The sequence below is a fragment of the Antrostomus carolinensis genome, unplaced genomic scaffold, assembly GCF_000700745.2.
Source record: "Antrostomus carolinensis isolate BGI_N321 unplaced genomic scaffold, ASM70074v2 scaffold16318, whole genome shotgun sequence".
Classification (NCBI taxonomy): Eukaryota; Metazoa; Chordata; class Aves; order Caprimulgiformes; family Caprimulgidae; genus Antrostomus; species Antrostomus carolinensis.
Genome location: NW_010332423.1, coordinates 12,893 through 28,310, shown reverse-complemented (window position 1 = coordinate 28,310; position 15,418 = coordinate 12,893). Strand labels below are relative to the sequence as shown.

General features: G+C 38.1%; 1 protein-coding gene across 1 annotated transcript in view; it reads left to right on the top strand.

The window, feature by feature from the left end:
• Positions 1 to 13,931, top strand: part of CROT (carnitine O-octanoyltransferase) — a 16,947-nt gene extending 3,016 nt beyond the window's left edge. The window contains 15 exon segments of the mRNA XM_010173521.2: positions 2 to 52; positions 976 to 1,157; positions 1,340 to 1,464; positions 4,750 to 4,858; positions 5,713 to 5,806; positions 5,900 to 6,025; positions 6,479 to 6,580; positions 7,232 to 7,315; positions 7,419 to 7,526; positions 7,778 to 7,908; positions 9,245 to 9,368; positions 11,375 to 11,453; positions 12,268 to 12,361; positions 12,534 to 12,653; positions 13,754 to 13,931. Of these exon segments, the coding sequence (XP_010171823.1) occupies positions 2 to 52; positions 976 to 1,157; positions 1,340 to 1,464; positions 4,750 to 4,858; positions 5,713 to 5,806; positions 5,900 to 6,025; positions 6,479 to 6,580; positions 7,232 to 7,315; positions 7,419 to 7,526; positions 7,778 to 7,908; positions 9,245 to 9,368; positions 11,375 to 11,453; positions 12,268 to 12,361; positions 12,534 to 12,653; positions 13,754 to 13,874 (1,650 nt within the window). The 3' untranslated portion in view covers positions 13,875 to 13,931.
• The last annotated feature ends 1,487 nt before the right edge of the window (positions 13,932 to 15,418 follow it).

The following is a 15,418-nucleotide window of genomic DNA, read 5'->3' as shown; positions in this document are numbered from 1 at the left end:
GAAAGAGTTGCATCAGAAATTACTGGAAAGAGCTAAAACAAGAAGGAATTGGGTATGTATTTAGATATGTCAGAAATCATAATTCAACTTATGGGAAGTTGATTGTTCAGGGTACAATTTCGAGAGCCTTTAGGTTTTTTTTTTGTCTTGGGATCGTCCTTATATCTGCCTGTGGATCTGAATGCATTCCCTTACATAGACGTGATTTGTTTTTTTCAAAGTTAGATGGCTAAGAGAGTTCACTGACTGAAATGTCAAGTTACCTACCAGCTTTTGAATGCTTTGTCTGTCAGTCTTTTCTTCTATCACCTCTGTCCCCTCTCTCTCCACCTTGCCTGCCTTCACCCACCACCCGCCAAAAAAGAGAGAAGGGAAAAAAGAGATAAAGTGGAGTTTAGAGTTTGGTCTCTATCTCTGTTTCCTGAAAAAAGCTATGTGGTAGCATTTTTAAGTTGTCTTTCAACAGAGAAAGGGATACAAGGTGGGTTGTTACCAAATGGAATTCAAGAGAACATTGTAAACATGGTAATCTCTGGAGTGGGGATTTTCAGATGATGATAGAAAAAATACATTATGAACTGTCCGTCCCAGATCCTCTCTCACACAAATCTCCTTTCCTTCCATTCTTCATGGCGTAATCTGTCTGATATTTGCAGCAGCCACAGCTGACATCTGCAAGAGTTTAAGATGATTAATATCAAGGAGGAACTCTGCATCATAATTTACAGTTCAATAGTCTTAAGCAGTGTTGAATTTTATTTCAAGCTTGAAAATAGAAGAGCTAGATATGTCATTATCCTTAGCAGTTAGTTTTGAATCACTGTCCTGCCTTCTGTTATATAAGGACTACTATTCAAAATATTTTAAAAAAATTTGAAAAGGTAGTAAAAAAAGCAGGCAGTTGAACAGTCAGGTGATTATTAAAGAATTAAGCACTAAAACTTAATTCTGACACTAAACATTTTTCATTTTCAGCTGGAGGACTGGTGGCTGAATGTGGCTTATCTTGATCTTCGCATATCAACACAAATACACTGTAATATTGGAGGCCCAGGTCCCTATATTGAACACTACTGGCCACCCAAAGAGGGCACTCAGATAGAAAGAGCATGTGTAAATATATGGCACACCCTGAAATACTGGGATCTATTACGAACGTAAGACTTTAAGAAAAAATAATTTATTAGAAATATTAGTGATCCATGTGTACTTTAGTCACAAATATATGTTCACGTTCATTGGCGTGCATTCTTTGCAGTAAAAGTTGGGGTTGTCTTGTTGATTTACTTGCATAATTATAATCTCTCTTGTTTAATTTTGGTGTATTTGTTCAATACAGAGAGAAGGTGGCTATAGAGAGATCTGGGAATGCTGTTCTGGACATGAACCAATTTCGAATGCTCTTCTGTACTTGCAAAATTCCTGGAGTTACCAGAGACTCAATCGGCAGTTATTTTAAAACTGGTAAACAAATGCAAATTGTGGCTTAATGCAAGCAAATGATTTTGTATTAATGGACTAATGGAACTGTCATTTTAACCATAAAATACTTGCTTCCTTAAGCACCAAATCAGATACTGGTTGTCGAGTGTTTATATAAGGAACCAAAGAAGATACCTAATCTACAAATGCCCTTTTTGGTCCAATATTTAGTCCTTTCTAAATAAGATTAAAAGAAAGCTCTGCTTCAAATTGTATGTTACCAGCCTAATGCCTCTAATTAAAATGTACCAGCATTAAGAATTGAAAAAAGACAGATTCCATGTATTATAAATGTGGGTGGATTCTGTGTATTATATGGACAGAATTTCAGCGTTACTAATTGCATCTTTTTCCACAGAAAATGTTTCTTGATTGTGCTTACTTACATTCTACTGGGATAATTCTTACTTATTTTCTATCATTGTGCTGTTTCTTGGCTTGGTCAGCTGCTTCTGTTTTCAGTCTTGAAAGTACTCCATAGTGCTTCTTGAAGCCATTCTCTTAAATTCTCAACAGGTTTTTGGGGTGCAGGACCAAGAAATGGTGTAAAAGTTTAATGTTCTTACTCATCCTCCACTAACAAATGCTGTGGTATTTGTCGTCAACTAACTGATATCACAACACCCCTCCCACACATTTTGATGCGTCCAGAGTTGTTCAGCGCTGTCAATCTAGATGATCGTGAGAGACGTGAATTCCTGTAAGACTCAGGAATTCAGGAACAAGGAGGTATTGCCTTGCACCATAGAAAATATATAAGGAAATCTCCATACCACAGAATATGATGAGAAAATGCAAAGTTAAAGGCAAGTTTCTTGGGTTTTATCTTAGCATTACAGTTGAAAAGTCAATTTGAATACCAAAACATAGAAGTATTCAAATGGTGGAAATTCAGTGTTCTGTTTTGATCACACTTAATAATCACAGCTATTATGCTATGGCGATGCAATTTATGTCATTCATGTCCCTTTTCTGCCTTAAAAAATTATTAAGAACTTTATTTAAATATAATCTTGTTTATGTCATTTTTTGGTCATAACACGGCAGGTTATATCCATTTCCATGTAGATTCACAGAATCACAGAATGTCAGGGGTTGGAAGGGACCTCGAAAGATCATCTAGTCCAACCCGCCTGACGGAGCAGGAACACCTAGATGAGATTACACAGGAAGGTGTCCAGGTGGGTCTTGAATGTCTCCAGAGAAGGAGACTCCACAACTTCCCTGGGCAGCCTGTTCCAGTGCTCTGTCACCCTCACTGTAAAGAAGTTTCTTCTCAAGTTTAAGCGGAGCCTCCTGTGTTCCAGCTCACACCCATTGCCCCAGGGATGTCCCATACCTCCAGGGATGGATTTGGTTCATCAAAATATGCAGGTGTCTGAGATAGGCAGAAGGAATTGCCATCTGCAGAGAGATCTGTTTTTCTCCTTTAGCTATAGAGGGAACTGACATGGTCTGAACACTTGAAATAGTATTCAGATTGCAGAGTAGGGCACCTAAAATTTGACAGGTAATGTTAGCTTGGAGTCAAAGACCATACTAAAAGTCTAGAGAGCCTGATCAGTGGGACCTGGAGAGCTATTTGGTTCAGCCTGCAGAAGACACCTTAATGAGAACAGGTGAAGAGCTCATTAGGTGTCACTAAGTATATTGGGTAGATCTCCACTAACTCTAGTGAGACCTCAGGCACTTAAGTAGGTATGTTAACTCCCAAACTTAATTCTGCCCCTTGCTTTAGACAGCTAAGGTTAGGAGGATGCTACCTAAAGTAACTGAATTTGATGACATCCCTTCTGGTTTTTGTTAGGTTAGAAATTAATTTCATGATGTATGAAGGTGAGGTTTACATGCCATTACAAATTCCCCACTCTAGAATGTCTTTAATTAGGTTTATATTGAATTGTATTACCTGATTTAGAAAGTAAAACAGTAAAAATAGATGTAAAAGTCTTATAGTTAAGATTAATACTTCTGTGGATGCCCATTCAGTTAAATACTTGTGCGTAAAGTAGCATACATTTCTTATTTGTCCCAGGTTGGAGTACTGGACTAGAAAAGGTGCAGCAGTGACTCAGTTTGAGAAAAATGTAGCCATGTTTCCTGGGGGTTTAACATCTGGGGTTTTTTTGTCAGAATCTTTTCCAATTTTATTTAGTCTTCTTTTGAGCTAGACGGGTTCAATAAGACAATGCTACGCCAGCGTACCTTGCCCTGTGTGGGCCAGTACCGTCGGTGTTTCTGTCTCGCGGCCAAATTGCTGTGTCAGTGCTCCTGTTTTACAGATTTGCAGATTACAGATAGGTCTGATTGATGCGGTATTGCATCTGGGGTCTTGAGCTGCATGACTGAAACTGGTTACATAAACACTGACAACTGAAAGATTCAATCATCTGCAAAGTGTCTTAGCAGCAGGCTTTCATCCCCTTTTTTAAGAAAACAACAAACAAACAAAAAAACCCCAACAACAAAAAACCCAAACAAAACTCATGCAAGAGACAAATGTTGCTAGATCAACTTTCAGCAGGCAACACTGATTTTGGCAGAGGATGTTCCTGCCTACAAGATACACAAGTAAATGACATTTGCTGCTAGGTTATGATAGTGTCTTGAAGTGGTTAGTAAGAGTGAGAGTTATGTACTTTGTATTTTCTCTGACAATTTTAAAAATGTCTTCAAATTATCAATAAGCTCATGCAATTGGACTTCAAAAGTTATTCTTTTTTTTTCTGCTTTCCTGTTTTAAGGGAGTGGAGCATCTCCCTTATGAGGAAAGGCTGAGGGAGCTGGGTCTCTTTAGCTTGGAGAAGAGGAGACTGAAGGGTGACCTCATTAATGTTTATAAATATGTTAAGGGTGAATGTCAGGAGGATGGAGCCAGGCTCTTCTCAGTGATGCCCAATGGTAGGACAAGGGGCAATGGGTGTGAGCTGGAACACAGGAGGTTCCACTTAAACTTGAGAAGAAACTTCTTTACAATGAGCACTGGAACAGGCTGCCCAGGGAGGTTGTGGAGTCTCCTTCTCTGGAGACATTCAAGACCCACCTGGACACCTTCCTGTGTGACCTCATCTAGGTGTTCCTGCTCCATCAGGGGGGTTGGACTAGATGATCTTTCGAGGTCCCTTCCGATCCCTGACATTCTGTGAAGTCTGCCTCATTTTGAACAAAAAAGGGGTATGTAGGACTTGCTGAGTGTTTTTCATGTATAGGTCACTCACTTTGTCCCCACAGCTGGATTTTCATGTTTTGGTTTTTGTTTCATTTCAGAGTCTGAAGGTGAATGCCCATCTCACTTAATAGTCCTGTGTCGAGGTCGAGTGTTTGCATTTGATGCTATACATGAAGGCAATATGGTGACTCCTCCAGAGATTTTCAGGTTTTCAAACTACCTTGTTTCAAATGAGCTGTCCTATTTAAGCTACATGCCAAAGAGAGTCTTTCTTTTTCTGTCCCCTTCACCCAAATAATTAGATGTGAGAGAGGCTACAGCTTCTCCTCTAGCTAAGAGATCAGATTGGAGTAAATTCCTGTTTAGTGGATGGCATCTTCTTGCCATGAAGCATGATGAGCATGTACTGTTATAATACACCCATAGAACATCACGCAAACGGGCTAAATGAAGATGTTTCAGTAGGAAATGGAATTATTGGGATTATAGGTCCTTTCTGGACCAATCCACATTGATAATTGTCTCATTGCTACTTAATCCTTATCAAAGATGAAGCACGGCTGTCATGTTGTTGATTCAAATCTAATTCAGTTCTGCTCAATTTTCTCAAGAATAGAGGGGCTGGAATTCCTGTTGGTGAGTGCAGGGAAGTCCAGAATCACAGTATACACTGACTTTCTCCTAGCTACAGAGCAATACAGCAGCATTTCACTTGTATTTCTTGTCTTTGCACCAAACCTGTGAAAACCAGCCATGTTTGTAGCTCTTTTCCTATTCCTGAGCTGCTGCAAAGGAACAGAGAGAGAGAGAATTTGGTTCTTGAAATAGTAAATTTCAGTACTAGTGTAGCTGTCAATGTTTAAAGCTTTTCTGTGCTGTATCTCCTATCTCCCAGTAGCATGCAGAAGTGCTGGCTTTTCAAATTTACTTCCTGAAAATTGACATTAACTTGTGAATGTGGAACCAAAATTCCAGCTTGACAAAAAAGAGAGGAAAAGAATTACTTTTTTCTTCTCTCCATATGTTCTTTGTTAACTTCAGTTTTTGAAATCTTCTTAAAGGCAGCTTACATATATCCAGAAAAGGTGCCATAGTGAACCAGATGGACCAGGACTAGCAGCCCTAACAAGCACTGAAAGGACAAAATGGGCCGAGGTGGGGATACTTCAGCAGTTGATTCCTCAGAGTAACATGGTGATCACAGGAAATAAGTCATTTCACTTAGCTTTTTCTTTTTATGCTTTCTAGTTACGTGAATATTTGATTGCTCTTGATCCAAAGAACTTAACTCTTCTGGAAAAAATTCAGAGGAGTTTGTTTGTGGTCTGCCTGGATGATTCTAGTCCCCATGCAACTCCTGAAGACTACACCGAGGTAGCTAAGGGGTTTTGAGAATTTATATCTTGTCTTGATTATATAAAAATTTCTTCTGTGTACATGCATGCTCTTTCTGTGATAAAGTAGCACTTCATTCTCTTTAAGAACAGAGAAAATGAAACACATAAATATGCAGATAATGCTTCTTGTTGATCCACAGGATTACTTAAGCAGTTTGAATTGTTAGGACATTGGAAGTGGGAATGGCTGAAATCTATCTTCATAATCTTTTAGCCATCTGTGCTTCAGGGTCCTCAGAAATACAGTCATTAACTTGTTACTACTCTTTAATTTAAAAACTTAGGCTTATAATCATGTTTCAGTTTCAACTGAAAATGTCTTCTCTCTGAGGGAAGCCTCACTGTCTTAATACTGACTTGGTTTAGCTGCCAGAGGTTGGCAGTGTACTCGATGTTTTTGAAAACTCACAGTGTGTAACTTTTGATTTAGGTTACAAGGCTGGGGCTAATGGGTGATCCAACTGTACGCTGGGGAGATAAATCCTACAATAGCATATTCTTTTCCAATGGAACCTGTAGCGCGTTCTGTGATGTAAGTTGAACCACCCCACTCCACCCACCCCCCCCTTACCCCCGCCTTATAAACCTAATTTATTTACTAAGTTTTTTCTTTCAGAGTTAATTTCTTAATTTCAGAGTTAATGTCTTCCTTTTTAGTGTAGCCTTGTTTATTGGGCACCTTGTCTGGCAAGTTTCTCAAAGCAGTCTGCTTTCACAGTGTTTAATATTACACCATACTTGAATTAAGAAGATAAGTAATGAAATCATAATCTTATTTTTAGAAGTATTTAATGAGGGAGTTCCAAAGCCAAAAACATACACTGCATAAGAAGGCTTAAAATTAACTCTTTGTATTAGGGAGCTATTTGAACAGCTGTGTTTTTAAACTTGGGATTTTTTTTTTTTTAGTTCATTACTGAGTGGCCAGAAGAGCCTACATCCTGCCTGAAATCTGCTTCTCCACAGCAGTGCTATATTGTGCCTCCCTGTCTGGCTGTAGAGCAGTCAAAACAGTGGGTGGACTTAGAGTAGTTCTATATGTGTTGTAGAACTAGAAAAACAAGTCCAACACTGTGCAGTAAAGCTGTTGTTCTGCAGGGAAAGGAGTGGGCTAGGGAAAAAAGCCATTTGATCCTTTTACAGTTAGGCAAATAATGTGATATCTTGTCTTATATGATTCCAGCATTCTCCTCTTGATGCCATGGCTTTAATTACCATGTTAGCTTGTGCTGAAAAGAAGATTATTGAAAATGAAGGAAAATGGAAGGTACCTATCCTTTATAAACTTTCAAGTGTATTAGTTAATGTGTCTTTTCTTCTGGATAACATTTTCTATTTTCTCTTCTTTCTTTCTGTCTGCATCCTCCCAGGGATCAGATAAAGTGAGGGATATTCCATGGCCAGAGGAACTTGTATTCACAGTGGATCAAAAACTTACAGATGAAATTGGACATGCTAAGGAATTGTATTACAAAAAGGTGGATTTTCTTGCTGCTTCTTCTAATTGTAACTGATTTTTTTTTTCATTCTATTTACATGTTTTTAGCAGGTTTTTCTCTATGCTGGAGAACAGGGATGAATATGTTACTGATAAATTGCTGAACCAGGGGACTTAACACCATGGTTAAATTTGTTACATTGTTGGTTTATGTTGAGTGTGTTTTATTTGAAGTAGAGCAATTTGTGATTTTTCTTGACTTCTGTGGCTTTTCCTCCTTTGGTATGACAGGTATCTGACGCGCAGCTAGTGAATTACGCCTTCACATCCTTTGGCAAAGCATTGATTAGGAAGAAGAAACTTCATCCTGATACGTTTGTGCAGCTTGCCCTTCAGCTGGCTTATTACAAATGCCATGGACGGTAAGAAAAGCTCATTACCCAGATTAGGAATAAAAAAACCCAGATTCTTGAATGAAGGGTGGATCTGGAGATATAATGCAGTGGACTTACAATGCCACTGTGTAATTTACTATGCTGATATAAGAATGAAGAAGTAAGGGGGTTTTTACTGTAAAGATTGAATAGGGCCTTATTTTGCACCATTGAAGTCCATGGGGCTTGTGCTCTTGAATTCAGAAGACTTGTGTCCTTGTGCCCACACGGATCATGTGTGTACATACTGTGGAATGGAGGGCAGAAGACAATCCATGAAAATGTGGATTTGGGCTGTACAAAGTAAATAATTGGGCAAATGCCAAACAGTTGCTCAGATGGAAAAGAAAGCTTTATCAGTAGCAAGTGGCAGCCATCAGTCTTCCAAGCCTGTAAAAAGCCTTGCAAACCTCAGTGTCTCACTTTCTTTAGCATCATTAGATGTGAAGGTTTGGGCAGGATAATAGAGCTATAGATGGTGACCCTCCAAATACCTGGCTCTGCATTTTTAGATGTGGCATTTTATTTTGTATTATTGGTAAAAGACAGCATTCTTCCTGGTATTTTTTCTTTGCTAAATTGCACTGATTATGGCTTGTATAAGTCATTACTGACCTGGAGAGTATTGCTTGCTTGGGAAAAAGGAGGGTTTTGTCATATGAGCCTGATGCTTAGTCACTGAAGATGCTTGTTTCATCATAAGAAAGGTTGCTAGATCTCAGTGAACATTGGAATAAATTAATTTTCTGACTAAAATAGCCAGTGAAATCTGTTATGAACACAAAAGTATGTTCAATATAAGTTGTATATTAAATGGTAGACTGTCATAGGGCTGGGGATGCTCCAGGTAAAAGCTGGATGGCTGTCAGTATGCAACAAAGAAGAATTTGAGCCTTTTCCATATATAAATGCATTGGGAGACACTGCTTATTTCTACTGTGTCTCTTAATTTTTGAGTTTTTGGACCATGTAGGTGATTTCTTTAATGGAAATATATAGTGTAACTGAAGCTTGCATAATTTCAAATTATTTTTACTAGAGGCTGGTAGATTTATAGTCTGTAAAAAATAGCCATGACAATCCAGTCTTTTCAAGCCATGGTTACTGGCAGTGCTGGCACTTGTTCAGTCACCTGTCTCATAAAAGCTTGCAGAACTCCTTTGTGGGTTTTTTTCAGACAAAAAATTTGAAGAAAATTAATGGCTTGCTGATACTTGTAACTAGACTAGATGTGTAGGATACTTTGCAGAACTTTTTTTTTCCTTGAGAGAGCATATAGTTTTGTTAAGTTAATGAGATACACTTCCCTAATTTTTCTTCTTAGCCCAGGCTGCTGTTACGAAACTGCAATGACCAGGCGTTTCTATCATGGCCGCACAGAGACCATAAGACCGTGTACCATGGAAGCAGTGGAGTGGTGCAAGTCCATGCTGGATCCTTCTGGCAGTGTAAATACTGAAATCTACTTTAATCATCATGTATTAGAAGGCCTGTCATTTGAACTGCTTAAAATTAACTTTGCTGTTGTCTCATTCATGGGAATTTGCCTGTTTCCAGTGAGACAGATTTCAAACCTTGGGTTGCTTGAAGTCTGACTCTGGTCATTGTGTCTGAGGTGAGCTGTCATGTGTGGGCTCGTTTGGTTTTCTATCCTATTTACCTTTTGGTTTCAAGAATGTGTCTTGACTAACATTCACACTGATTTTTCCAGACAAAAAGTAACGGGGTTGGAACCAATGTATTCTGCTGTGGAGTGCTCTGGTTTTTTAACTTTTAGGTGAAATCAGGAAACATTAATCTAACAGTTGAGTCTGAGAGCAAGGTTGAAATCTGTTTGTGTCCTAGTGGCAACGGGGTTGTGTTCCAGAGTTTGTCTCTGAATAGCTGAACCCATGACCTTTTATTTTCCCACTACGCTCTAGTGTTTGGCTGGCAAAGCATGCCATGCCTTTCTTGCCAAGTGAGAACTGTACTGCAGCTTTTTCTGTTGTCCTCACTGCACGTTTCTCAGAGCCTGAGAAATGAAGCAAGAACATTTTTGAGACAAGGGGCTACATATCTTTAGGAAATTCAAAGGTTCTATATTGTCAATGCATATGAGAACCATACAGGAATATGACTATCGGGAAGTATGTGTGATTGATAGTTACAGTCTTCAAGAACATATTTTCCTGGTCTTCACTGGCTTCTTTTGACATGTGCTGCAGCTTTAAAAATTAGTTTTCCTGCTGTTATTCAGATCTGCTTTCCTGTTGCAAATATGTATTCCTTTTGTTTCCCTGCTCTTCAGTTATCTTCTAGTCAGTTATCAGGGTTTAATGGCTAATACACATAGAGGTTTGTTATTTCCAACACTGACTGTAGCCTTTTTCTTCTTTGTCATTTTAAATAGGATCTCCAAATATCTTCCTATTGCTGTTTTTTTAATGTTGAACTCTTGGGGCTTAGAAAAGCATTGAACCTATTCAATAATCTTGAAATTAAGATGCTTAAAATCTAATTTTAAGGTACTAGAAAATACCTGAAGTTAGGTACTTCAGAAAAATCCTTCTGTCTCAACTTTTCTTTTGCCCCTTCTGAGCTTAGTGGCTTGATTTTTATCTAAATTGAGTGGTTACTGCCCTTGTTTCACATTCTCTGCTGCAGCCTCTCATGTAATGAATAAAAAGGATAAAGAGTGCTTAAGTAGTTAAGAAGCTAGCAAGGTCTAAGATCTTACAAGCCAAGATCTTGGGTGTCTAGAGATGTTTCTGTAGACCTCCTTTACCAAAACATTGTATTTGTATTCTGTTCTCTCTGGTTTTAATATGTAACTTTAAATATAAAGTTAAAAAACCCCATAAGGTTGGGCAGAACTACTGTCATGGAAGTAATGTTTCAATCAGCAGAGAAAAGTCTGGAATGCAGCTGTCATCTGCATATAGTTTAATTACAGTCTTTTTGTTTTCTGGTTTTGCGCCATAGATTTTTTTTCATTTGTGATTTTGGGGGGTTTTTTTGTTTGTTTCCCCCCTTCTCCCCCCCATAAAAAATGATGATCATGTAAATACAACCACACCTGCTAAAAGCCAGTCTGCTTCTAAGTGGTATTGTAGGAAATTTTTTGTTTTGATTGCTGTAGTTCACACTGGCTACTTTCCATTGTTTCAGCTTGTCTGGGAAAGAGCATGAGATTTTGAATATTATTCAGTGCAAAAATGATCTGAGTAACAGAACAGAGATGCAGGAAACAAATGAACCAGATCTTATGAAAAAGGAATTTGTATTTGGGAGAAAGAGTTTGAGAAGGGTTCTAATGTACCTTTCAAGTTCTTCCGTTTTCTTCTGTCTGACATTGCTAGAAAGTGTGAAGGGGAAAAACTTTCTGATCTGTGATTCCTGATATGTTACTCATCTGGGTCGTTTTTTCATTTTCTTTTTCTTCCCCCCCACCTGTCTCCCCTACTTCACACAGACTTACCAACGACTACAGCTGATGCATAAGGCATTTGCAAAGCACAATAAAATGAGGAAAGAATGTGAGAATGGAAAAGGTACTCTGGGATCAAAAGGTTTTTCATTTTGGTGGTGGTTTTTTTTTTCTTGTGGGTGAAAAGGAAATACTGCTGTATGTTAATACATTGTCTCCTTGTTTTCAACCTGAGTAAAAACTACCCATTAACGTTTTATTCTTTAATTTAAGGGAAATGCACTAAAACCTAGTTCTTGCACCCCTCCTTGTACCCCAAATGCACATTTGCTTTGAATATTAATTCACTTTTTCTGCCCAGCTAAACATTATTTCAGAATACATTCTGATCAAATATATGTTTGGCTGGAAAGTAGGAAATGCATTCTTTTAAGGCAGATCAGAGATTTTGCTGAAATTCTAACCCACCTGTGTTGGCATGGTAAGCTATTCTGTGAATAAGAGAGTAGCTGGGAAATAATCACCTGATGAACCTGCATACTCTCTCCATCCTGCTTAGTGAGTTACCTAGACAGCTGCGGCCCTGAAAGCCTCCTTTTCACCTTGTCCACGTCAGTGCCAGTGAGCCAGTTTCACTGTGTGGCACTCTTCCTGCTGGGCTGAAATGGAAGTTTTCTTGGGTTTTGTTTTCCACAGGCAATGTACTTAGTTCATTTGCATTTGGGCTCAGTGTTGCAAGTTGAAAGTGATGAAGACCTCTTAGATCAAATATTTGGGAAATGTTTTTGTATGCTACAAAACAAATCTCGTTTTTCAGTAAACCCTGTCATTTATCTGTCCTTCAGTTACTAATTGAGCTTCCGGCTATCCAAACCTGAAGAAGCAGAAAAACGGGAAATGCTTCTGTTAATGATGCAGTATTTGCATTTATTTGACAGGCTTTGATCGTCATCTTCTGGGTCTCCTACTCATAGCACAGGAGCAAGGACTGCCAGTGCCAGAACTTTATGTGGATGATGCCTTCACAGCTAGGTAATTAATATTCTTGTCCTGTGGGGAGGTTGTACCCCTTGATACCAAGGACTTTGTTACATTGGCCTTAGGCATACTGATTTCTTGATCTCTAGGGCAAAATAACTTTTCTGTAAAACTCTGTCTTAAATTATCTTTAAAAGTGCTGGTTTTGTTTTGTTTTATTTTACAGTGGAGGAGGTGGGAATTTTATTCTTTCAACTAGTCTGACTGGCTACACTAGGTTTACTGGAGCTGCACTCCCTATGGTACATCATGGCTATGGCTTTTTTTATGCAATCAGAGACGACAGGTAAGGATATAATTTCATTTTGAACATGGCTTTGTCTCCATCACGAAGTGAAAGGCAGCTAACGACTAGAATGAGGAAAGGAAAAGACAGAAGAAACATGGCTGAACATGTTAGAAAAGGTTAAGAAGTGAAGTACATGAGAATAGAGGCATTAACATTCTGGGAAAACATGTGTGGGAGGAAGGATGAACAGTGGAGGTGAAGTGAGCACCGAGGTACTGACAAGCAGAAATCAAAGGGTGGAGAAGGTGAAAGAAGGGAGGAACAAAATGAGTTAACTTACTTTAAAATAACCTTTTGGTTTAGAGATCATTAAATGTAACATGGAAAGTTGTTTTTTAAAAAAAATAGCAACTGACTGAATTAGACCAGATTGAGTACAGGTGAGCACACTATCCATGGCTTTTGCCAGTGACACACACATCTCTTGTATCAAGCCAGACCTCTTTGAGTTAACAAGGAGAAGCTAAAATATTTGGCTTCACTTCTCATAAAATGGTAGGATTTGAAAAGACCCAACTTTGGCTTATTGGTTTTATGGACAAAAAATATTGCTTCGTTATCAAATCTAATAAACTACTTTGATTATAATGTGTTGAGATAAGTTGCTCTTTTGTGATTTAGGTGTAATTTGAATGACTTTTTTCTAAAGCTAAATATGGATTGTGTATGGGTTTGATTCAGTTCGAGAATCTAAACCATTTATTCTGTGATCTATGGCTCTGTTACGATAAATACAACTAGATAAAGATTTACATTTTATTAGGTAAACAGAAAAAAAAGAACTTTAAATGTTAAACTAGTTGCAGAGAAGAAATATAATTCACACCATTTTCAAATAAACGGAAAAGTTATGTCACTGTGTATGTAGAAATGGGTATTTAAATTGAAGTATCTGGTTTCAAGATCTGTCAACATTATTGCTTACTAAAGGCACTAGGGATCAGAGTCCTTTTTGAATGTTGAGACAGTATGTTTATGTGACAATTTTTGCTTCAGAATTTATGTTAATAATTTCATATTTCAGGGCAATTTGTGTGACTTTTATCCTAGACTGTGACAATTAAGAGTGGTAACTTCATTGTTTTCTATATTGATAGGATCGTTGCTACCTGTTCTTCTTGGAAATCATGTCCAGAGACTGATGCAGAAGTGCTGTGTAGAACTGTGTTCCAGTGTTTTCAGGACATGCTACAACTCACGGTTGCAGCTCAGCTCTAAGGTTGATACTGATGTAAAAACCCTTGCAAGCTCACAAGTTACATGTATTACTTATAAATGAAATGCTACTCGAGAGTACTGTTATATTCATGTTAAGACATTTAGTGATCCATGTGAAGTCTACCTGGTTTTATGGGATTCACTGTGGTAACAGCATCCATTTAAGAGTAATGTAGCCATTTGCAACAACAATGCAAGCAGTAGTACCTTATCTGTGTAGAACTATGCAATATTAAAATATGCCTCAACAATGCAAACTTACTTGAGAGTCAGGGTGTTGGAAGTGCACTTAATTGCATACTTAAGAGTAACCACGTTATCCTCTTAGGTGATTATGCTTCCTATTCATAGTGGTTTATGAAATAGAAGGGCTGCCTCCATCAGGCTATATGTTATTTTATAAGTTATATTTCATTTTTGCTGTTGGGATTATACCAAGTAAATGTTGTATCCATGAATGAGGATGTTTCCACTACATTTGTAGTATGAGAGCACTACAGTCTGAAGTCTTTTGAAAAAGGAGCTCTCAATAATAAGGACAGAAAGCAGCTTATGAGTTCAGAATTCCTCAGAATTTTCATATTCCAGTGAACTCTGAATGTGTCCTGCTTTACATTAATAATACACAGTAAAAGTAAGCACTGAATGCAGTATGATATAATTCTCAGGATTTTAAGACTTGATTCCTCTGTTTGAGCTGCTTTGTATTTCCTGTCATAGAAATAAAATTCTTCTAAAAATCAGGTTTGTATTGATTGATTTATGGGTGGACTATTTGATGTGTAGTAGCTAAACTTTGTGAAAGAGAAATGATCTTGGGGATAGATGAACTTGAAATAGAGATTCTAAAGTACCCATTGTTTTTTCTTTTCTCTAGTTTTTGGAGTTTTGAGAGAGATCAGAGATTATTACTTTTTTTACAGAAACAACTGCCTCTTCAGCTAACACTGAACCAAACTCTGCCCTCTGGAAGCTCTGTTGCATATTTTTTTTCCACAGCAGCAAGAACAGAGTTTCCCCTTTCATTTCCTTCCTCAAAGCCTGATGCTTCTCTGAGTAACGGGCTAGGGTGTGTTACACTGTCTTGTTGTCCTCAGAAAACAGTCTTGTTATTTCAGCCTTTGTCTTCCCTGCCTTTATTGGACTACTTGTGCATCCTGTATCAATCAAATCTGACAACCATGCATTGTATAATGGTTGATTTGAGGTCTTCCAAAATTCTTACAGAGTAGGAATCCATCTGTGTTCTGGAATGCTTATACTAACCCACTCTTTGAGGTAAGTGTCTTTCTGGAATGTCTTGGTTACTGAAGCATGGGTCTTTAGGATGCTGTGGTTTCTGTGAGATAGATTAGGATTTTGGATCAAGCTATGCCTGAGTTTTTTGGGATTTTTTTAATATAAGTTCTGTCTGATAGTTACAACCTTTTATACTTCAGTTGGTTTAGTAAACCTGGTTGCAACAGTGGTGAGGACAGTTTGCTTTGAACAGTCATTTGAAACAGCCTGAAATCTGAAGAAGGGTGTGATTTTTGCACTTATTT